Source organism: Acomys minous (assembly GCF_964271855.1).
Source record: "Acomys minous genome assembly, chromosome: 10".
Taxonomy (NCBI): domain Eukaryota; kingdom Metazoa; phylum Chordata; class Mammalia; order Rodentia; family Muridae; genus Acomys; species Acomys minous.
In genome coordinates this window covers 106,068,145-106,090,485 of record NC_140491.1, presented here as the reverse complement: position 1 = coordinate 106,090,485, position 22,341 = coordinate 106,068,145, and the positions used below count along the sequence as shown (strand labels likewise).

At 44.3% G+C, this 22,341-nt stretch overlaps 1 protein-coding gene across 2 annotated transcripts in view; it reads left to right on the top strand.

Annotated features, from left to right (window-relative positions):
• Positions 1-22,341, top strand: part of SLC25A12 (solute carrier family 25 member 12) — a 100,736-nt gene that overhangs the window by 60,954 nt on the left and 17,441 nt on the right. For both annotated transcript variants that reach the window (XM_084799459.1, XM_084799460.1), the window contains 5 exons: positions 1,032-1,116; positions 10,535-10,616; positions 12,382-12,540; positions 15,755-15,807; positions 16,056-16,136. In XM_084799459.1, the coding sequence (XP_084655585.1) occupies positions 1,032-1,116; positions 10,535-10,616; positions 12,382-12,540; positions 15,755-15,807; positions 16,056-16,136 (460 nt within the window). The remainder of the gene's footprint in view (positions 1-1,031; positions 1,117-10,534; positions 10,617-12,381; positions 12,541-15,754; positions 15,808-16,055; positions 16,137-22,341) is intronic.

Below are 22,341 nucleotides of genomic sequence, written 5' to 3'. Positions count from 1 at the left end.
TACTGCCTTCTTGTCCTATGGTGTGTTGCTGGGCAGGAGATGGCATTTTAGTCTTTCAGCTATCTTGTGAACCAGCAGTGTTTGGTGACTGACACAAACTACTAGGCCATGTCTCACCTGTCTAAAATTCTCACTTTTAGACAAGTGTTTTGAGCCTCCTTTATGTAAGTCCGGGCATGCTGGCTGGTGCACGCCTTTAGTCCCAGCACTCGGGAGGCAAAGGCAGACACAGACAGATCTCTGTGAGTTCAAACCCAGCCTGGTCTACCAAAGAGAGTCCAGGACAGCCAAGGCTACACAGAGAAACCCTGTCTCGAAAAACCAAACAACAACAACAACAACAACAACAACAACAACAACAACAACAAGCATTCCCCCCCCCAAAAAGCCTCCTTTATGCACATAAATGCTTTTTAAAAGTCCTTCTCAAAACTACATCTGAAGTGGCCTTTTTATCTGGCTCACGGAACATGCTTATTTTTAAGTCAGTGTTGGCACTCCTAGTGCTGTATTCACATGATTCAAAACTCAAGGGCTTTGAAGAAGAGTACTGTAAAAGTCAAAAAAAAAAAAAAAAAAAAAAAAAAAAAGAACGGAGAAAGAAAGGGAGGCTCCTTCCTACCCTGGTGCCTTCTCTTGAAGGCGCCCAAATATCTTTCTCCTCCTTGTTTCTACCCTTTCTGCTGGGACTCTGGGGGCGTGTGCATTGTGGAGGGGAGGGTGTGCGGGCCTTTGCTCTGGCATGAATTACTTCTTCATTGTTAGCGCTCATTACCTCAGTTCCATTAGCTCCACTCCCTCCTCAGGGATGGATTTCTCTGGAGGGTTTTGCTTTGGTTATAAATAAAATCTGAAGGTTTTTTGTTGTTGTTGTTGTTGTTGTTGTTGTTGTTGTTGTTTTTACTCACTAAAATGGTCATAAAATGTGAATAAGGAAATGGCCCCTTTAAATGCTATCTCTTCAGAGTTTGGGGGAGAAAGGTGTGCTCCACATGAGGGGTTTGTCAGTGTCTAACATTCTCTCTTTTAAGGCGCTTGACTCTGGCGGACATCGAGAGAATAGCTCCGCTGGCTGAGGGAGCCTTACCTTACAACCTGGCCGAGCTTCAGAGACAGGTATGAGCAGTCTGGGACTGTCCTCACCGTCAAAAATGCTGACATGGCGGGCTATAGAGATGGCTCAATGGTTAAGAGCACAGGGTGCTTTTCTAGAGGACCTTCCCCCCCCCAACCTCCCAACCCCCCAGCCCCCCAACCCCCCAACCCCCCCGCGGTTCAATTCTCAGCACCCACATGGCAGCTCACAGCTGTCTGTAACTCCAGTTCCAGGGGATCTGACACCCTCACACAGACATACATGCAAGCAAAAGCACCAATGCATATTAAAAAAAGAAAGCTGAATTAGGTGAGGATAACAACCCTAAAGATTTCAGTTGGCACGAATATTAAATACCCTAGAAACCCTAGCTCAGAGGTTCTATGTACCAAAATATCTCCCACACCATCACAAGGTGATGTGGGGACAATTTTTTTGGAGGTTGTTGTTGTGGTTTTTTATTTGCTTTGGTTTTTTGAGACAGGGTTTTCTCTGTGCAGCCCTGGCTATCCTGGAACTCACTCTGTAGACCAGGCTAGCCTCAAACTCACAGCGATCCCCCTGCCTCTGCTTCCCTGAGCGTTGGGATTAAAGGTGTGCACCACCGCTGCCCAGCTGTGATAACTAGTTTTTGAGCTTCATTTTTCTAGCTTATAAAGCTGAGGAAAAAAAGAGTTCAAAAGGCTTGGAGGCGTGACTTCCTTCCAAGTCATTTGCCTAATCATCTTTAAAGATTAGTATTCAGGCCACTTTGTATGGTTAATCTGATACTTACAGGATTTTTTTCTTCTTTTTTAGTACAAAGCGTTTTGCAATTGAAACAAGCCCTCACTGTGGTTGTGCCTAACAGATTATAAGAGGGAGAAAGAAAATGTATCTAATTAATGAACCAGAAAAAAAATTGTTTTGCTTTAATGTTAAATATAATAAAAACTGGGCCCATATCTTGTAATGTTAATACAGCTCCATTTGGGAATTTGGGATTTTATAAATATTCTCAATGGAAAAAGCCAGACCCATGAGATGACCTCCAGGACTGAATGGAACCTTTTTTTTTTTTTTTTTTTAACAGACAACAGGACTTCTAAGCATTTGAGCAAGCTTCAGCAGTGTAGCTGAGGGCCACAGGGCTTTGGGGGGAGCTGGCTTCTTCCTCCTGATGTTTCATTGGGTTTATCCTTGAAGAACTTCTATTTCCCACTGTTCTTTATGAGCTGTGTGATGAACAGGGAGATGGGGAGGGAACGTGAGAGCCAGAAGGAGAGGACAAGTGGAGTTGTAAGGTCCAGGTGTTGTGTCTGCCTTTTCCTCAGGCGAGCCCTTGGTGACTAGCCGGAGGTGAGCTTGCTGTTGATCACCTTTGTCAATTAGCTTAATGAGAAATCCAGGTACTCAGCCAGTTATCGTGGTGAGTGCCTGTAAGCCGGCCCTCAGGAAGCTGAGGCAGAAGGGTTGCCATAGTTCAAGCCTGAGCTACAAACCAACCAACCAAACAAACAAAATGTCATTGGGTTTGGAAAGATCTGGTGGGAAATATTTCTTCTTCTAGAGCTCCATAGACTTGTTTTCTGAAATTAATTAGTAATAAGTTATAAGTAATTAATAATAAATTAAGAACTTTTTTTACTCAGTTAAAACAAAGGGAAAATGGAAAAAAGACCCTTGGCATCTTTGTTTCTTGTTGTATTTTGTCTGGCATGTGGAGGGTTAAGTGTTTAGATTTCTGTTTTCCCTTGCCCAAAATTCTTGCTTTCTGCTACCAAAGTCTCTCTCCTTCCTGTTTTTGTTTTGTTTTGTTTTTGAGACAGGATAATCATGTAATCCAGGCTAGCCTCACTCTGAAACATTTGAGTTTTTACCAAATTGAACTTTAATATTTTATACTGCGCATTTGTGAATATCGCTCTTGAGTCTTGAAAGTGCAATTGGGAAAAGGTACTGAACACTGTTGTTACATCCTCTTGCTGTCCGTGGAGATGCCCTTCCTATCTGCTACTGGGGGTTGCGGAAGGTCAGGTTGAGGGCCTGTGTAGTGTGTGTGAGACCCTGACTCAGTCAGGAACACCACAAAGATAAATTCATAAACAAACAAGCATCCAGATACTTGTAACTGAAAATTATTCATCCAGCTTCTTCAAAACAAGTCAGGGGCAGCAGGATGGCATAGTGAGTAAAGGACAGTATTAGTCAGGGTTCTCTAGGGCAGCGGCTCTTGACCTCTGGGTCAAGACCCTTCCAAAGACCACCAGAAAGCACAGTAGCGAAATTACAGTGATGGGGTAGCAACAAAAATGATTTTACGTTTGGGGTCTCAGCACTAGGAAGGTTGAGAACTACTGGTCCAGAGGAACAGGCCTAAGCAGTAGTGTGTATATGTGTGTGTGTGTGTGTGTGTGTGTGTGTGTGTGTGTGTGTGTGTATGTGTGTCTGTGTGTATATGTGTGTCTGTGTGTATATGTGGAGTGAGTGTATATATGTGTGTGAGTGTGTGTGTGTGTATGTGTGAGTGAGTATATGTGTGTGTGTGTGTGTGTGTGTGTGTGTGTGTGTGTGTGTCTGTGTGTGTGTGTGTGTGTGTGTGTGTATTAGAGTGGTTTATAGGCTGTGGTCCAGCTAGTCCAATGGTGGCTGCCTATCAATGGAAAGTTTGAAAACCCAGTGCTTGGTTCACAAGGCTGGATGTCTCAGCTGGTCTTCAGAATGTGCTGGAATCCTAAGAAGTATCTCTAATGCCAGTGAAAAGAATAGTGGTGCACGCCTTTATTTCCAGCACTCGGGAGGCAGAGGCAGGGAGAGCTCTGTAAATCCAATCCAAAGTGAGTCTAGGACAGCCAGGGCTACACAGAGAAACGCTGTCTTGAAAAAAACAAAACAAAACAAAACAAAACAAAAAAAAGAACTTTCCAGTAAGAGCAAGGGCCAGCAGGCAAAGAACAAGAGCTTTATTCTTCCCTGTCCTTTTTATAAGCTGCCACCAGAAGGCGGGACGCAGAATGAAGGTGGGTCTTCCCCCTTCAAACGATTTAATTAAGAAAGTTCCCTCACAGGCACACCCAGCTGCTTAGGTTTTAGGTAATTCCAGGTATAGCCATGGTGACAGCTGAGAACAGGTATCACAGGAGCTGGCTGCTAAGCTTGCTTCCCTGAGTTCGATTCCTAGGTCTCACTTAGTGGAAGGAGACAACTGATTTCCTGGAAGTTGTCCTCTGCATTCTGGATTTGCACTGTGGCATGTACACACACACACACACACACAGGAAAAAGGGAAAAAAAGTTCACATTAATGAATTGAAAAATCCCAACTCATGTCCTCTGACTTTCACAAATAAATTAAATTTAAATTTATTGTTTTTATTTTAAAAATCCCAATTCAGCAGCTGGACCACAGTCCAGTATGCCTGTAAGCCCAGCTCCAGGAGGCAGAAAAGGATGGTGCTCAGCCCAAGGCCAGCCTACCCTGCATAGCAGGACCCTATTTCAAACCAAGCGTCCTCATTTCCTCTGCGGCCGCATTTCTGCTGGTTGTTTCCTCTTCGCTCACTGTTCTTGCTTCTAGCAGTTTCTCCAGAGGCCAGGTAGCTCATTTCTATAGCGCCTATCTCTGTAAGTCTTCATCCCTCTTCTTGCTTTGTCTTTAAGGAGGCGATATAATTACAGGAGTGGCTTCTCCTTAAACAGATACAGGATGGCTTGCGTTTGTCAGTGGCAACGCAGAGCTCTAAATGGAACACAAAGGTTTTTCAGATACCCGGGTCCTCCTGTCTCCACCCCACCTCCGAGCCAGTCTAGCCCAAACTGCAAGCTCTGGCTTTAGGAAAGGCGGGGAACAGCAGAGGAGGACACCCCGATGGCAGCCTCCGGCCTCCACGTGACCTCACGCAATAACGGCTTTGGCAAGTGTCTTAGTTCTGCCTACTGTCGAAGAGACACACAAGCCTTTACAGTTCTCCTGGGTGTAGTCTTTACTGACAGCGCCTACAGGTGTGGGAGATGGCTCAGCAGCTACAAGGCGCTACTGCAGAAGCCTGACAACCTGAGTTTGGTCCCCAGAACCCAGGTGGAAAAGAAAGCACTTATTTGGGGGCTGGAGAGATGGCTCAGTGGTTAAGAGCACTGAGTACTTTTCCAGAGGTCATGAGTTCAATTCCCAGCAACCACATGGTGGCTCACAACCATCCACAATGAGATCTGGTGCCATCTTCTGGCATGCAGGTGTACATGCAGGCAGAGCACTGTATTATAATAAATAATTAAATATTTAAGAAAAGAAAGAAAGCACTGACTTGACAAAGTTGTCCGCTGACTTTTCCGTGTGAGCCAGGGGCACCCATGCATCACTCCCATGTGTGTCTTAGTTAGGGTTTCTACTGCTGTGAAGAGGCACCATGACCACAGCAAGTCTTACAAATGAAAGCATTTCATTGGGGCTGGCTTACAGTTTCAGGGGTTTAGTCCATTATCGTCATGGCGGGAAGCATGGCAGCGTGCAGGCAGGCGTGGGCTGGAGAGGGAGCTGAGAGTTCTACATCTTGATCCACAGACAGCAGAAGGGGACTTGTGTGCCACACTGGGTGTAGTTTAAACAAAGCCACCACAGAAACACGCTTCCTCCAACAAGGCCACACCTCCTTTCAAACACATGAGTCTATGGGGGAGGGGGGCTAGTCAAACCACCACAGACAATAAATAAAATTTAAAAGCATATTTACTAAGAGGGGAAAGGAATGCATGCATATAGTATGTAGTAAGAAAGTGGTTGGTTTGTTTTTTTCTGCTTGTGACAGGGTCCTGTTGTGTTGCACAGGCTAGCCCTCGTCTTCCCAGTGGCTGGGATTAAAAGGTGTGGGCTTGACCATACCTATCTAGAAATGTAACTTTGTTGGGGGGGGCGTGGCAATAAGTTCCTGTAATCCCCATACATGGCAAGTGGGGGGACTCAGACAAGAGAGTCATCAGGAACTCAAGGTCACCCTTGGCTGTGACAGCAGATTTGAGGTTGGCTTGGACTACATAAAATAATAGTATCTTGGAACAGAGTAAGGGTGAGGGAGAGAGAAGAGAGAGATCGGGAGAGTCTTTTGTGTTATGGGAGCTGAACTTCAGCTCCTGCATACTAGGCAGGTACTCTACCCCAAGCTATATTTGCAGCTCAAAAATGAACTAGTGGCCTCGAACTCACTTTGTAGCAGAGCTTGGTTTTGAACTTGGATCCTTCATCCTCCATCTCCTGAGTGCTGGGGTTGAACCCAGGGTTTGTGCCAGACAGGCATTGCGCTGACTAATTGGTCTATGTCCACATTTTCCCTCAAATGGAAGTTGTGATTTGAAGAAACCGAGCTAAGTAAAAGTTAATAAAAGGCTGTGGAGGAAAGGTGTACACCATTTTTAATGCTTGTAAGAGTTTGGATATTGAGCCCAGGTTTTCCCTATGTGAGGATGGGCAAATGACAACCCTCCCCACCCCCACCCCACCTTCTGGGTGATCCACATTTACTTTTTCAACTGTATAGGATAAATGATCTATGTGACCCTTCTCAGGCATCTAGCTGCATGTGTGGTTTTGTTTTATGAGAAATGCTATTAAAGCTCTAGGCTGTTTGCTCAGAATGAGCCGAGTTGTGCTCTACCTAAACATCACCGGGGTGGTTTCACCTTTATTTCAGGGGTGTTCTTCCTTAGTCTTAGGACTTTGTCTCTTTGTGTAGTTTGTAGTCTCTTGGGCCAGCTTTGATCTTGGATTCGTGCCTACATTACAGTTTACTGGCTAGTTCCACAAAAGTGAAACTTGTTCTCAAAAGGGAGGAAATCAGGCTGATAATGCCAGCTATTACGAGCTTATTAGTCTTTTATCTTATTAAACATTTTAGATCGGGATATCCTGCATCTTTAATGCACTGAACTCCCTCAGACTGGGAGGAAAGTATACATACATTGTTTTATGTACAGAAATAAAAGAAGATAATTAAACCAGGTGGCCGTTGTTCACACCTCTAATCCTAGCGCTTGGGAGGCAGAGGCAGGCAGATCTCTGAGTTCATGGCCGTCCTAGTCTACAGGACAGCCAAGGCTACACCGAGAAACCCTGTCTCAACACACCAACAAGAACAAGTACATCATAAAGTCTATATCCCCCCCTACTCCCTTGGTCTTTCTGTCACGGCTTTGGGTTATAATCTTACTTTGTAAGACTAAAACATTGAATCGCAGTGGAGGCAGGGAAAGTTGTAAGTGTGGCTCTGAGTGGCTTTGTCTTGCGTTCCCGAGCGCTGCCCTGCTCCTCTGACCACATGGTTAGCTCATGTAGAACCTAGCTTTGTTGTCCTCAGGCACTTGCTGTAAATTGTCTTCAGCTACTCTTGTTCTTCCACGTTGGTGTGTGTGTGTTGTTGGGAGAGGCCTTCTCTCCGTTGCGTTGGCACGCTACGTAAAGCGGCTTGATTCGCTGACACGATCCCATCCTGCCTTTAACAAATAAATTCACTAACAAGGAAAGAAAGAAAGATTGAAAAAACAAACCTCTCTTTAAATGAAATTCCAAGTTCCCGAGGGAGTCAGTTAAAGTCATTTAAGAGTCTCAACTGTGTTTTGCATTGAGAAACACTTAATTAGCCTCCTTAAGTATCAACCTTTAGGAGCAGGATCTGAACTATAAGGGAAAGAGTGCTTTTGCCCCTGGCCCATTTGTTCACCGTAGGTGATCTACTCAGAGCTGAATATTTTCTTTCAACCTAAATGCTAACAATTCAGTACATAGTCATTAATAGGATGACAGCTATAGGGCCAGTTCCTTTTATGAATATTCATGACGTGAAACCTATAGCATTAATTACATTAATCTGCATACCTGACTACAAGGGAACCATAAGTTGTAATGATAACTAAGCCTTAAGAAAAAAGCATCTTGCTAACCTTACACTGGTATGTTTTCTTACAAATGCTATTTAATGAGAATGAAGGTGACATTTCTGTCAAAAGGCATTTGGGCATTTGTAGTTTGAGATGTTTTAGCTAAGAATTAAAGTACAGAATAAGCCCTCAATTTTCATAGGATTTTGCAGGGTTTATAAATATTCTTTGAAGAAAGGGAGTTGAAAGAAAAATCTATATTGTTGAATGCAGGAGAAATCTCCCATGTGAATAAGGGAATTAGTGGTCACTTGATGCTTCTTTGGGATCATAGACCTATTATTTTATGAAAAGACCTCCCCCCCCCCCACACACACACATTTTTTTTTCTTTAAGGTAGGATCCAACTTTGGGCTCAAGGTTTGCCTTGAATTTATTTTTTTAAATTCTTGTTTTTAATTTTATGTTTATGGGTGTTTTACCTGTGTGTGTGTGCGTGCGTGTGTGTGTGTGTAGTTTGTGGAAGCCAGGAAAGGGTATTTCTGGGACTAGAATGGTTTAGCACCCATCTGGGTGCTGGGAAGTGAACCTGAGTTCTCTGGAAGATCAGCCAGTTTTAACCACTGAGCCATCTCTCCAATCCTTGGCTTTGAACTCTTGATCCACTGGCTTTCGCCTTCTGAGTACCTGAGGTAACAAGTACGTACTGCCATACCTAGCTTTATTCTATATATTTTAATTCAACTTTGTTTTCTTGAGATAGCATCTCCTGTATGTAGCCCAAATGGGCTTTGAACTTACTGGGGATGACCTGGCAGTTGTGAAACCCTTGCTTCCATTCCTTTAGAACTAGAATTCATGCCCGACCCTAATTTTCTTCTTTTAGTTTTGTTTATTATTGCTGTGTTTGTATGTGTGTGCGAGTGCAGGTGCACATGTGTAACGGCACACGTGTGGAGCTCAGAGGACATCTCTGGGGAGTCAGTTCTCTCCCTTCACCATGGGTTCTGAGGGTCGCACTGATGTCACCCGGCCTGCATAGCTGGCACTTCAGCTGCTGAGCCATCTCACCAGCCACTGTCGCCTCCTCCTCCTCCTCCTCCTCCTTCTCCTCCTCCTCTTCTTTTTGAAAAACTCATTAAGACAAAATAGATATTTTATTCTTTTGTTCCAATCTGTTTATTGAGCATAGTGGATATTTTCATGCTGAAATGACTAAGTTCCAGACTGATGCATTGATGTAGACAAATTAGCCGAGGTGCGGGACCCATGGGATAGCGCCTGCAAAGTCATAGGTTCTTGTTAGAAGCGGGCATATGAGCAGGGCAATCATTGTTAAAGACGTTAGATATGACTACTCTTCTCTGGCCTGGGACTCACAGAGACCCACCTGCCTCTGTATCCTGATGGCTAAGATTAAAGGCCTACATATTGGGCACTGCTGATACATTCCTAAGAGCAAGACTTTTTTTGGTATGGGTAGTGCATGCCTGTAATCCCAACACTTGGGAGGCAAGAGGGTCAGTGATTTAAGAATATCCTCAACTACATAGCAAGTTCAAGATCAGCCTGGGGCATGAGACTTGGTCTCAAAAACCATAATAAAGTGTTGGTGAGATGACTCAGCATGTGCAGACACTTGCTCCCAAGCCTGACAGTCTGCATTTGAACTCACACAATGGAAAAAAGAACTAATTGCTGAAAATTGTCTTCCACATGTGAGCTATGGCTGCATATACCTCCCCACCTCAATGCATATACATTACAGTGTCTGAGTGAGTGATTAAATATTAAAACAACAAGTTATTAAAGAAATTAACATAGTCGAAGAGGAGTAAGTGTTATACACAGGTATATTTGCATACCCAAGAGTTTTACTTTCAGGAGGGCTAGAATTGGGTCTCAGTGACACAGGGCTTACGCAGCTTCCACGAGGCCCTGGGTTCAACTCCCAGCACTGCAAAAGCAAGTATAGCAAGCATACAAATACAAACCTCTCAATGACAACAGTGTAGTCCCCAGTAGCAGTCCATACATGAAAATTAGGAAAAAGCTATTCTATATATTTTTGCTGGAGTATATTGTTTTGGAGTGTTTGGGGGGAACATTTTATATCTTCTATCTATCATCCATCTATCTATCTATCTATCCATCCATCTATCTATCTATCCATCCATCTATCTATCTATCCATCTATCTGTGTACCACACGAGTGCTTGGTACCCCTAGAGCTCAGAAGAGGGCACTGGGTCCTCTAGAACTGAAGTTACAGGTGATTGCGCATCCCCATGAGGGTGCCGGGAACTCAAACTGGGTCTTCTGCAAGAGCAGTGAGTGCTCTTAATTTCTGAACCATTTCTCTCTAGCCCTGAGGTATTTCTTTAAAAAACCAAACCAAAAAAACAACCCCTCCAAACAAAAACAAACACAAAACCCCACTATACGTCTTGTATTTTTCAGTTTTAGATTTCTTTCTATCTTTCTTTCTTTTTTTCAACTTGAAAAGTGCTTTTGTGTGTGTGTGTGTGTGTGTGTGTGTGTGTGTGTGTGTGTAATACTTTTTCAGACTTTTTTCTTATTTCTTCTCCTCAGCAATCTCCTGGCTTGGGCAGGCCTATCTGGCTCCAGATTGCCGAGTCTGCATACAGGTTCACTCTGGGCTCGGTTGCTGGAGGTGAGTGACATGTCTATGGTGTCTCAGGCTCATCTTGCTGTAATGTTATCCCAGCAGAGGGGACAGCTCAGCAAAGGTGCAGCTCATTGTTCCCGGGGGTCAGGACTCCGGGGCTTTCTGAAGGTTCTTTATTCTTACCTGTGATCAGAGCCCTTGTCGGAGCATGGCTGTGGCCCTCTGGCTCCAGTCTGTCTTCAGCGTAAAACCTCTGTAATGATGGGAGAGTCCGAAGTGCATCGCTGCACTCCACTCACCTTAATTACATCAGTTAAGGCCAGCGTGAAAAGTGGAGATGAAAACCCGAGTTTATGGGGTCAGCCTAGGGGCAAGACCTGAGATGCAAGCTCAGAAACTCAAGACATAAAACAACATCTCACAGAATCACAGCGGCTGTGAATTTTCTTTCCCTTGACTGGCTGAAGAGTGTCCAGAAATGCTGTTCATGTGCTAAAAAGAATCCCTTCTCCCTGCTCTGCTAATAGCAGAAATTAGAAAGTCTGTTAAAAAGCTTTACATGTGTGTGTGTGTGTGTGTGTGTGTGTGTGTGTGTGTGTGTGTGTGTGTGTGTACTCACACACGTGCATGACACGTGCGTGTGCAGGTCAGGACATGCATGTTGAGGTCAGAGGACACCTCAGCAGAGCTGGCTCTCTCCTTCCACCATGTGGGGTCCAGGGATTAAGCTCCAGAGGCCACACTTGATGCCAAACACCTTTGCCTGCTGAGCCATGCCTGCAGCTTGAGACTATTCTTACTTAAATAATCCAAAGAAAACATATAGAACCTGAAATCCCAGTGTTGAAAAGGACCTCCAAAAATGGCTAAAATGCTCCTGAAGTTTCAAAACTAGTTGGAACTGGAGACTAGTATTTTTTCTTTTCAACCTCAGTTTTAGAAGGTGCCGAGAATGTTCTGGTTTTCAACAGCCAAAAATTAGGACACTCTAAATCCTGTGAAATATTTCAGTCCCCAAGAAATTCTATAACATGACTTTTAGATTTTTGCTTGTTTGACTGATTTTCAACCAAATTCTATACATAGGGATAGGATGCTGTCAAGGACCTCTCCCCAAAGGATGGTTGTAGCTTAGCTTAATTTACTCAAATGCTTCAGTGAACTAACCTTAAAATTACAACCACTTAGTTTGTGTACCATCATTTCATAGGAGCCAGTGAAATATTTAGGCATTTAATAGAGAATGTAAAGAAATGGTTCCAATGGGCAATGTGGTTGCTCATGCCTTTAATCCCAGCAGAGGCAAGTGGATCTCTGTGAGTTTGAGGCCAGTGTGGTATACGGAGAGAGTTCCAGGACAGCCAGAGCCAGAGAAACACTGTCTTGAAAAACAAAAACAAGAATAAAAACAAACTAAAAGAGGAAGAAAGAAAGAAGGAAAAGAAAAGAAAAGAAAAGAAAAGAAAAGAAAAGAAAATGGTGCCCATACATAGCAGTTTAACGTCACTAAGCAAACTGAGAGCTGGTTTCAGAATCTACTTTCCAACTCATAGACTTAAGATACCAAAGACTTTTTTCGGGCTCTCACACGCTGTGTAAGCATTCTACCTTGGATCCATTGTTCCTCGAAGTTTATGGAACCCACTGGTTGCCATTCTGCCATCTTTTGGCTCTATTAATAAGAGAAGGAAAAGTGTAATAAGATGATTGTCTTCTGTGAGAATAGACACTGGGCTTTATCTTTCATTTAGGGGGTTGAGGTTTGATGTCCTTATGGATGCTCCATCTCCCTGTGTTCCTTTGCTTGCAGCTGTGGGGGCCACTGCGGTGTATCCCATAGACCTGGTGAAGACACGAATGCAGAACCAGCGTGGCACAGGCTCTGTGGTTGGGGAGCTGATGTACAAAAACAGCTTCGACTGCTTTAAGAAAGTGTTGCGTTACGAGGGTTTCTTTGGACTGTACCGAGGTGAGTAAAGCGCATCTCAGCTGCTGGAAGTTGGGAATTTTTCTGTCGCCATCAGCAGATTTTTAACTCGCTGTTATGGAGACCAATTAGGGCTGTTTCTTTTCCTTTTTCCTCCCCCTCTTTGCTCGTGTTCCTGTGTTGAGTTCTTTTCCAGTGACTGGCACATTAGTCTGTAAACAGATGTGTTCTTTCCGCCTTCCTGCTGTTTTTAATTCTTGGGATCCAAATCCTGTGCCTCTCCCAGCTCTGCCTGCTCTTTGAGAGCACAGGCAGGTCCTCAGAGTGGCCCCTTGCTCCGAGATGTAGAGGGAATTGTACTAACACTAAGTCCCTGTGAAATCCAAGCCAAGTGCTACTTGAAGGTGAGTTTACCCTCTCTCTATACACTTGTTTCAATGGGAAGAAATGTCTTTTTTTCTTTCTTTCTTTTTCTTTTCCAAGGAGACCCGTGGTTAAGACTTTTCTAGTTGAATCATCTGAATTCTTAAAAGGTGGGAAAACCCTACCCCCCCCCCATCCCCCCAATCTTCAGCTGGCCTCCTTTCTTCCCAGCTCAGGCAGAGCACGGCGGTCCTCTCTCCTCTCGCAGTGACTGCTGCTGAGCGCCTGGCTGTCGCATCCCAGGCTGTAGCAGTGTACAGAATTTTTCCCAGCCCCAGTGGGCTTTGTAGGAACTTGTCTTCTTGAAGAGCGGATGGCTTTCATCTACGTGTTTTCACATTAGAATTTCGGGTTCCTTTGCTGGGGGGGATTAATTTTTTAATCCCTTTGGGCGCCACTTGGAATTCTTTGAAAATACTTTTAATGTGCTCTGGTCCAGGGCATTTAAGTAATTTACTGTACGTGTTTGTTTGCATTCCCAGGCGTATTAATCCTTAGCTCATCCTGAGCTCTGTCAAACTGTTTGGCTTAGAACTGTTCCTAGGAAAGCGACGGGCTGAATAAGCGGGCAGGAGAGGAAACACCTGTAGTTGGTTTCATATTCAGGCATTTGTGTGGACATATTCAGAGTCAAAGAAGGCAGTCACATGTTGAGGGATCTTTGTGTGGAGTAAATAGGTTCAAATGCCTTGCTTCTGAGAGCAAGTATAATGGCATTTCCTCAAATAGTCAGAACCTTCGGCTCTGAAAAGAATCCCAGTTGCATAACTTGTACTACAGGGGCAGCGGTGGCCGCTATCTGGAGTTCTGGGCCTGGCAGTGCAAAGACTTGTTTTAAATGGACTCAGATCTTCTAACTAGATCCTGCTTAATGGGGGTCACGGTAGAGTGGCACTGTGGTCGTTTGTTTCTTTGACGTCTCCAATCTTTCACTATTGAGTAATGACCTTTCTCTTAATCAATATGGTTTTCTTTTCTTTCTTTCTTTCTTTTTTTTTATGTTCATTGGCATTTTGCTTGCATGTATGTCTGTGTGAGGGTGTCAGCTCTCGGAGTCGTAGACGGTTGTGAGCAGCCATGTGGGTGCTGGGAATTGAACTCAGGTCCTCTGGAAGAGCAGCCAGTGCTCTTAACCGCTGAGCCACCTCTCCAGACCCATCAGTATGGTTTTTAAGTAACAAAGGGTGACTACAGAACTGGTAGATGAAATCTAACTGGGCTGTGGATAGCCATCTCAATAGACAGATACTTCTAGAAAATTTTGTTTGGGGGAGCTATCCTGTTAATTATGTGGGTGTGTGACATAGCAAGAAGAGGAGGGTGCCATTGGCTTTTACTCAGGATCTAAGCTGATAAAATGGGTCCTTTAAATAAGAGACTTTTGTATTAGAGAGGATTGTAGGAGCCCTGCCCGGGAGCACAGTGATTGTTGAGACTGTCATATATTGCTTAGAACTGGCCTGTTATTCTGTCTGTCAGATGACTGACAGAGTTGTTGACAGATTAGCTAAATTTCTTTGCAGGCAACAATGATAAAATGACACAAATCAGTACTTTATCAACATTCCACGAGCTTTAGGGAGGAAAGTTGTAAAACAAATACACATGCTGCCACTGTTGTTGTGGAGGAAGGCGAAAAGTAATATAGAGTCTGATGATGATCAGGAAGGTGAGAAAGTTAAGACTGCCCTCTGCTGATTTGCCTGTTTTAGATCAGTCTGCGGCCCGTGGAAAGCGTGTGCGGATTTGTTTGTTAATTCAGTTTGACTGACAGCAGCCTGCATGCACGATTACTTGCTGGCACTCAACTCCTGGAAAATCACTCATCAGCACCCTCCAAGGAGGCTTAAGATGAGAGCAGCGAGCCGGCACGCCAACATGCGTATCACTCCCCCTGGACTGGGTGCTTTTAAGGCTAGAAGATGTGTTTATTGCTAGCATCTTTTTTTTAAAAAAAAATATATGCAAAAAAGGAAAGTATGCCAACAACCTGGTGAAGCTGCATGCTCTGGAAAAGCTGAGCTCCGTGGGTAGCTACAGATGGAGTTGTTTACATATGATTGTTCTTTTCCAGTTTGCAGCCAGCCTGGGAAATGTAGCGTTCTAAGCATAATGATTGCTTTGGCTTTGAGGAGTCTTTTAAGACGCCTTAAGCTTGACATATATTAGTAAATAAAAAATATATAATTGGCATATATTTTCATTTGTAGAAGATACGAACTGATGGTACTAGAAGCTGCATTTTCCCTTAAAGTCGAGGCTTTCTTTCAAATAAAAGATAACGGAAGCAGATGCTCAGTAGCAGCCTCGCTCCTTTGTGCTACACGGGCTGCCCTCTGTAGCAAAACCTGGCTGTGCTTAAAGCACACTGCCCTGAGCTTCTCCAAACCCAAAGCACTGGCTGCTGTAAACTGTCTGTGTGTTTGTATGCTGCTGTGGGGACTAACCCATAACTAAGTGGAGAAAATCCACAGGCTCCATTCTTCCCTTGTGTACTTTTGGGAAGACAATGGCTAACGAGGCTTTCTCTGTCTGTCTAAATATCATTTATCTATCTATCTATCTATCTATCTATCTATCTATCTATCTATGTTAAAGAGAACAATTACTGCTTTGAGAAAAATGACATTATATTTAACTGGTGATTTGTAAAACACACACACACACACACACACACACACACACACACGAGTTTTTAGGATGATCCCTTTCCCCGTTTAGATGAAAACCTTCAACTACTTGGTGGGCAGCTCCAAGGGATGCACTTGCTTGTTGGGCTTGTACACTCATATACCGACAAGTGTTTTACAAATGATTCTGTCTTTCCACCCAGGTCTGATACCACAGTTGATAGGAGTGGCACCAGAAAAGGCCATTAAGCTAACAGTAAGTTTCTTTGTCACTGAACTGATGTCATTTACTTAGATTGTCATGAAGTAAAAAATAAGATCAATACTGGCAGGACTGGTATGCCACCAAAGCACCTGTAAACATGTCACATGTATGTAGATATTTGGTAAAACTTTACTTTTATCATGAGGCAAGTATTTTGGTAATTTGCTAAGTTGCGTAAGGTGTGCCAGCAGAGGAAATATGCGGGAATTCTAATGAACTGATCTTGTCTTCTTAATTAGGTTAATGATTTTGTCCGGGACAAATTTACCAAAAGAGATGGCTCCATCCCACTGCCAGCAGAGATCCTCGCTGGAGGTTGCGTAAGTGTCGATCTTGGGTGTTTCTTGTAGCAAAAACATCCCTCTAGCCTTTCTGTGAGGTAGGTATGAAGTATGATTGGAATTTCCCTTTTAAAATTCTTTATTACATTTTTCTTTAATGTGTGTATGTGTGTGTGTGTGTGTGTGTGTGTGTGTGTGTGTGTTGCATGCCATGGTGTGGTGGCCAGAGGGCACCTCTCAGCTGGTTCTCTTCTTCCATTCTGTGGGTCTTGGGGATCCCAAGGATTGCCTTTGAGTGAAGTTTTAAAATGAATGTATGTATATGTGTGTGTGTGTGTGTGTGTGTGTGTGTGTGTGTGTGTGTGTGTACAACCTTGGTGTCATCCTCAAGAAAAGTGTCCACCTCCTTTGAGACAGAATCACTCATCCATTTGAAGCTCAGCAATTAGGCTAGACTGGCTGAAAGTGAACCCCAGGGATCTTCTTGGTCCCACCCCCTCCATCACTGGGATTCCCCAAACGGCTACTACATGTGGCATGATGTGGCTCGTGGGGACTGAAATCAGGTCCTAGGCTTGCCTTGTTAGCTGCTCCTGCTTCCCGTTGTATGGTTTCATTGTGAGTATTATTTTTATTAGCTTTGTCTCTTAAGCTCCTGAAGCTCTCCCTTCTAGACTTTGAGGTGTGTGTGTGTGTGTGTGTGTGTGTGTGTGTGTGTGTGTGTGTGTGTGTTTGCTTGCACGCATGTAAGTGCATTATGTGTGTTTGGTGCCCTGGTGGCTGCTGGAAACTGAACGTTGAGTCCTCTGCAAGAACAGGTGCTTTTAACTGCCGAGCCCAGCTCTCCAGCTCCCTTCTAGACTTTTTTTTTTTTTTTTTGGTTTTTCGAGACAAGGTCTCTCTGTGTTAGCCTTGGCTGTCCTGGACTCACTTTGTAGACCAGGCTGGCCTTGAACTCACAGTGATCCACCTGCCTCTGCCTCCCAAGTGCTTGGATTACAGGCGTGCGCCACCACGCCCGCCTTCTAGACTTTTTAAATGCTTAAGTTTTGTCTGCCTAAGTGTCAAAGGAAATGTAATAGCCAGCCTAGGTACTGTCCGTTTCTCTCTCTAGAACTTTAAATGTGAGGGGCTGGTGGATTGGGCCCGTGGGCTTTATGTGTAGGAATGAGGGTGCCCTTGTAGTTTAACTAAGCCTTCTTATGGTGCTGCAAGAGGCAGTAAGAGACTATACCTATATTGTAGCTATTGGCAAATTCCCTGAGCCAGCAGTTGCGATTGTACTTTTGCAGTGCTCAGACACTTCTGTGTTTAAGGTGTAAGCATTACATTGGCTTTAGACCGGCCGATGCATCTAAGTTTGCAGCTCAGCAAGTGCTCCTTGGGGTGTCTGTTTCACCGTTTGATAATGTGGTTTGCCTGAGACTTTTGTGGTCTACTTTTGGTCCTGAGAAGTTAATGATTTCTGGTTGAATTAGCCGGAGGTCTTGGCAAAAGCCTTCTCACTTGCTTATGGAGCCTGAGATGGTGAGGTCAATGACCTTAGAAGCTTTAATTCAGAGAAGATGCCCCAGGGGTCAGGAGGAGCAGTTGCTCCAGGCATCTCCGTGATGAGACTTGTCAGCTGGACCCTTGCCTTGAGTGTGGGGTGAGGCCAGGCTTGCATGTTTGCACACACAGCACTTGGGGTGGGGGTGGGGTGGGGGGCTTTCTCTCTTATTTGGCTGTGAGAATGATAGAAAAAATGAGTGAGAAATGATAGAAAAAATAAGCCCCCTGCCTACATGTGTCCACAAAATTGTACCCTACTCCCTCTTATGTTGTAAGTAGATGCTCTAATTGTTTCACTTCTTTGTAAGTGATAAATATATTAATCGGTGGTTTTGGTTTCCATTTGGTTAGGAAGCTTCCTAACTCATGTTGACCACAGCATATGCATACCCATAATCCCTTGAAAGCTAGGCATCCTTTGTGATAGAAGGGTAGTGCCTGCCAAACTAAGGAGGCTAACAGGAGGAAAATCAGAATTTTGGGGTCATCTTTGGTTACATATGGGTTCGAGGCTAGCCTGGGTTAAATTGAGACCCTGTCTGGGAAAAGAAAAGGAAGGTTGTAGGTTTTCTTTCCCAAGCAGCTAATTATTTCTGTGCTGGTCTGCTCTCTTGTCTGCTCTGTGACTTAAATGGTTAAGCCATAATCAGACATGTGATTCCTTTGTTCTTCCTAGGTGTGGACTCTTGTTTACAGGCAAAGTCTAAGATGCCCTGAAGGTTTGGTTGGCACTGAATTTATCCCTTAATCATGTTGTTTCTGGATGTTTAATCATGACTGATTTTTGATTGGCTGACAGGAGAAGGAATAGTAATGTCGGACTCTGGGCAAAGAGTAAAAAAAATGTGGTGCTGGTATTTTTATTTTTATTTGATTTAATTTAAATTAATTTTATTAGACAGAGTCTTACTGTGTATCCCAGGCTGGCCTTAAACTCATGATACTCCTTTAGGCTCGTGGGTGCTACACCACTCACAAAACTTGTTTTTTCTGCGGATGAACCATCATTCTACAGGGTAGATGATTGTTAAAGCATAACCTGCTGTGTTTCTCAAAAGCCAGTAAGCTAAACCAGAGAATAAAGTCGTAGATGATGGCCAAGCTTCTGTGTATAGACCAGCAGGCACTGTGGGGCAGAGGACGACCTCTTTCCTTGAATGAGGCCGGTCAACAGTGTGGAAAGCAGTTTCACAGGACCTGACCCTGTGTCCATGCCCTGGGTGGTAGTGATCAGACGGATATATAGTGTCCCTCGGGGTGTTCAGCTGAGTGTGGTTGCTACCACCACTGAGCAAAGCACACTGGCTCTCCCTGCAGCTAACCAGTGTTAAAGTTTTCCTAGCTTACTCAAGGAAGGAAAGTTCTAACAGAGCAGGAAGCTCTTCCCAGCAAAGGGCGGGCAGCGATAGCCCAGGCCAGGTTTCTTGTAGATGGGAGGGGATGCTATTGCCTTGAGAATAGGGTAAAATTTCCAGATCTGCAGGCACGTGCTTTGCTTTCCTGGTTCTTCTCTGGTTTTGTTTTGAGATAGGGTCTCATTCTCCACAGTTGAGCGGAGAGTGGGCAATGACTTTCACACGAATTCTGGTGCCCCGTATTTGACCACGTTGCCCGGATAGGAAGGCCTGGTGCCACTCAGAGGAAGGATAGCAGGCTATCAAGAAGAGACTTGATACCCTATGAGCATATACAGGGGGAGGAGGCCCCCCTCAGTCACAGTCATAGGAGAGGGGAGTAGGGGGAAAGCGAGAGGGAAGGAGGAATGGGAGGATGCAAGGGATGGGATAATTATTGAGATGTAAAATGAATGAATGAATTACAAGAGAGAGAGAGAGAGAGAGAGAGAGAGAGAGAGAGAGAGAGAGAGAGAGAGAGGGTCTCACCACATAGGCCTGGCTGGCCTGGAACTCTTTATGTAGACCAGGCTGGCCTCGAACTCCTAGAGATTCACCTGATTCTCCCTCCCGAGTGCTGGGATTAAAGGTGTGAGTCACCATGCCTGGCTTGCATTTTTGTGTTTTTAATCAGTGTGTGTGTGTGTGTGTGTGTGTGTGTGTGTGTGTGTGTGTGTTTTATGTAAGGTTTCCAACTCAAGACCCAACATATGGAAGCATGTACTCTACCATAAGCTGCCTTCCTGGCACTGTGATTGGTTTAACTTAAGGTTTTTTATTTTTGTTTTTGTTTTATTTTATTGTTTTATGTTGCATGTGCGCACACGTTCAGGATCTCACAGGCAGATGTCATGGCTGATGTTGGGCATCAAACTCAGGGTGCATGCAGATCTACCAGAACTGTCCCCTTGGCCCCAAGAACACAGCATCGTTACCGACACCAGAGTCACTCTCGAGTGCTGCATTCTGTGTGTCCAGTTCAGTAGCTTTTAGTTTATCCACAGAGTGTATGCGCCTGGCATCACAATCAGTCTTAGGACATTTCATCACTGTGCGCACCAGCAGCCCCCCTCCCCTGATCCCCCCCTAAAGTTACTTATTGGCCATCACCCTTCCGTCTTCCCACCTCACCCCCACATCCTAGGCAGCTGTTGGTAAACTCTTCCATAGACACCGCTTCTGAATCATCCCTGGAAATGTGCCCACAGAGCATATAACCTTTCGGGTCTGGCTTCTTTCCCGCAGCATGTTTTCAAGGCTCGCTGGTACTGTACATGCACCCAATGGGACGTAGAAGTGTTTCTTTGACTGTGAGACCCTTCCAGCATTTTCTTTTATACATCTGGTAGCCATTCTGAATGGGGTGAGATGTTCAGGTCATGTGCCATTTATTGGTTGGCTCTCTTGTCTCTGTTACATATTTTTTTGGTTATTTATAAAGTTTATTGTCACATTTATTTATTGGTGCACTAACACACACACACACACACACACACACACACACACACACACACACACACACACACAAATTTCCAGGAGTCAGTTCTCTCCTTGTACTATGCGGGTCCCAGAGACTGCACTCAGATCATCATGCTTGGTGGCAAACGCCTTCACCGGGCGAGCCATCTCCACATCCCCTGGTTTGTTGTTTTGTTTTGAAGGCCCAAATCTGTAGCTAGTCAGTTCCCTTGATGAAGAAGTCTGCCTTCCTCCACAAGCGTATCTTGCACATCTTTAAGGGCAGTGGAAACAGCATGCCTCTTCCACTTCCAGGAATCAGTATAATCCCAACTTCATGCTACAAACTGACACGATCACATATACACATGCGCACATAGACACCATGTGCCTTTGTGCCACACGTGAAGTGTGATACGGACACAGGGATTCTTTTTTTTTTTTTAACCTCCCATCTTAGCTCATTCTGGCTACTATAACAAAAGGCCATAGACTGGGTAACGACAATCAACAGAAATGTATTGCTCACAATTTTGGGCTGTCCAGGATGAAGGCACCATTAGATTCCCTGTGGTGAGGGCTTGCTTCGTGGGTCTCAGGGGTACCCTGCTGCTGTGCCCTCATGTGGAGGGAAGACAAAGCCGCTGCCCTCATCTTCTGTAGCATACTAATCCCACCCGCTAGGCCAGAGCCATTAGAATGTAGTTGCTTCTCCGGGCCCCGCCTTGTCATACTGTCATGCTGGGCAATAGGTTCCAACCTATGAATCTTCAGGGGCGGGGCACACACACACACACACACACACACACACACACACACACTCTCACTCACTCACTCACTCAGACCATGGTACTGGATTCATAACAACATTGGTAAATATATCACCCAGCAATAAACATATTGACTTTTATTCTTTTAAAACTGTCGCTTTCGGGGCTGAAAAAAATCGCTGTTTGTTGGTCTGTAAGGCACAGTCTTTGTTCCTGCTGTCTGTCCTTGAGACAACGAACTCTGTGACTGTTGATTTTTCTCTGGTTACTTTAAATGCATACGTTTTGTGCGTCTACTCCAGTTGATGGCGTGGCCCTACAGAACACCAGGTTGGGTTTTTCTCAGACCCTGTGAGGGAACTGTGAGGCTTCCACCAACTGGCCACTGTGGCTGGAGGGAAATGGTTTTAAATAACTGAAGACAATAGTTCAAAGAAGTGAGCAGCAGCGAGGGCCTCGGTGCACACAGGGCCAGTTCCCAGGCTTTCTGTAGACCCAGCCCTTGGGGTAATATCGTTGGGGACAGAAGGTCAAAAAGACTAACCCTGTGTGCATCCCCTTTGCCTCAGGCACACAAGAGCCCAATGACTGAGTTAAACTTTCCCCAGTAACTTCAGCTGTCAGCTTTTGTTGGTTTATTTTTCATTAAAAGACAAGCGGGCGAGAAGTAGAGCGCTGTGATTATTATATTGTTTTCCTCGTGTATGGTTAACTCTCATTCTAAATGGGATTTATTCTCTTTTATGTATTTTCAGTGTGGTTCTAGGACAACAAAAGTACAGATTAACTCTGAAAAACAAAACTGCTAAGCTTGTTCTACTATTAGTGTATCTCTTTGAGAAAAACAAGTAAAAATCTGATGAAGAATTTAGCAGTTAGAGAATTAGAAGTTTGGTTTGGTGAGTAAAAATAAATAAATATAAATAAAAAATAAATCACCAAAAATACAGTATAGATAACAGAAGTTGCTTCATGATGAGCCTAGCAGTATGTCAAATTAGGCAATATCAGCTTAAATCTAGGTGGTTGTATATTATGGTTTGGGGATATATTTTATGTGTATGGGTGTTT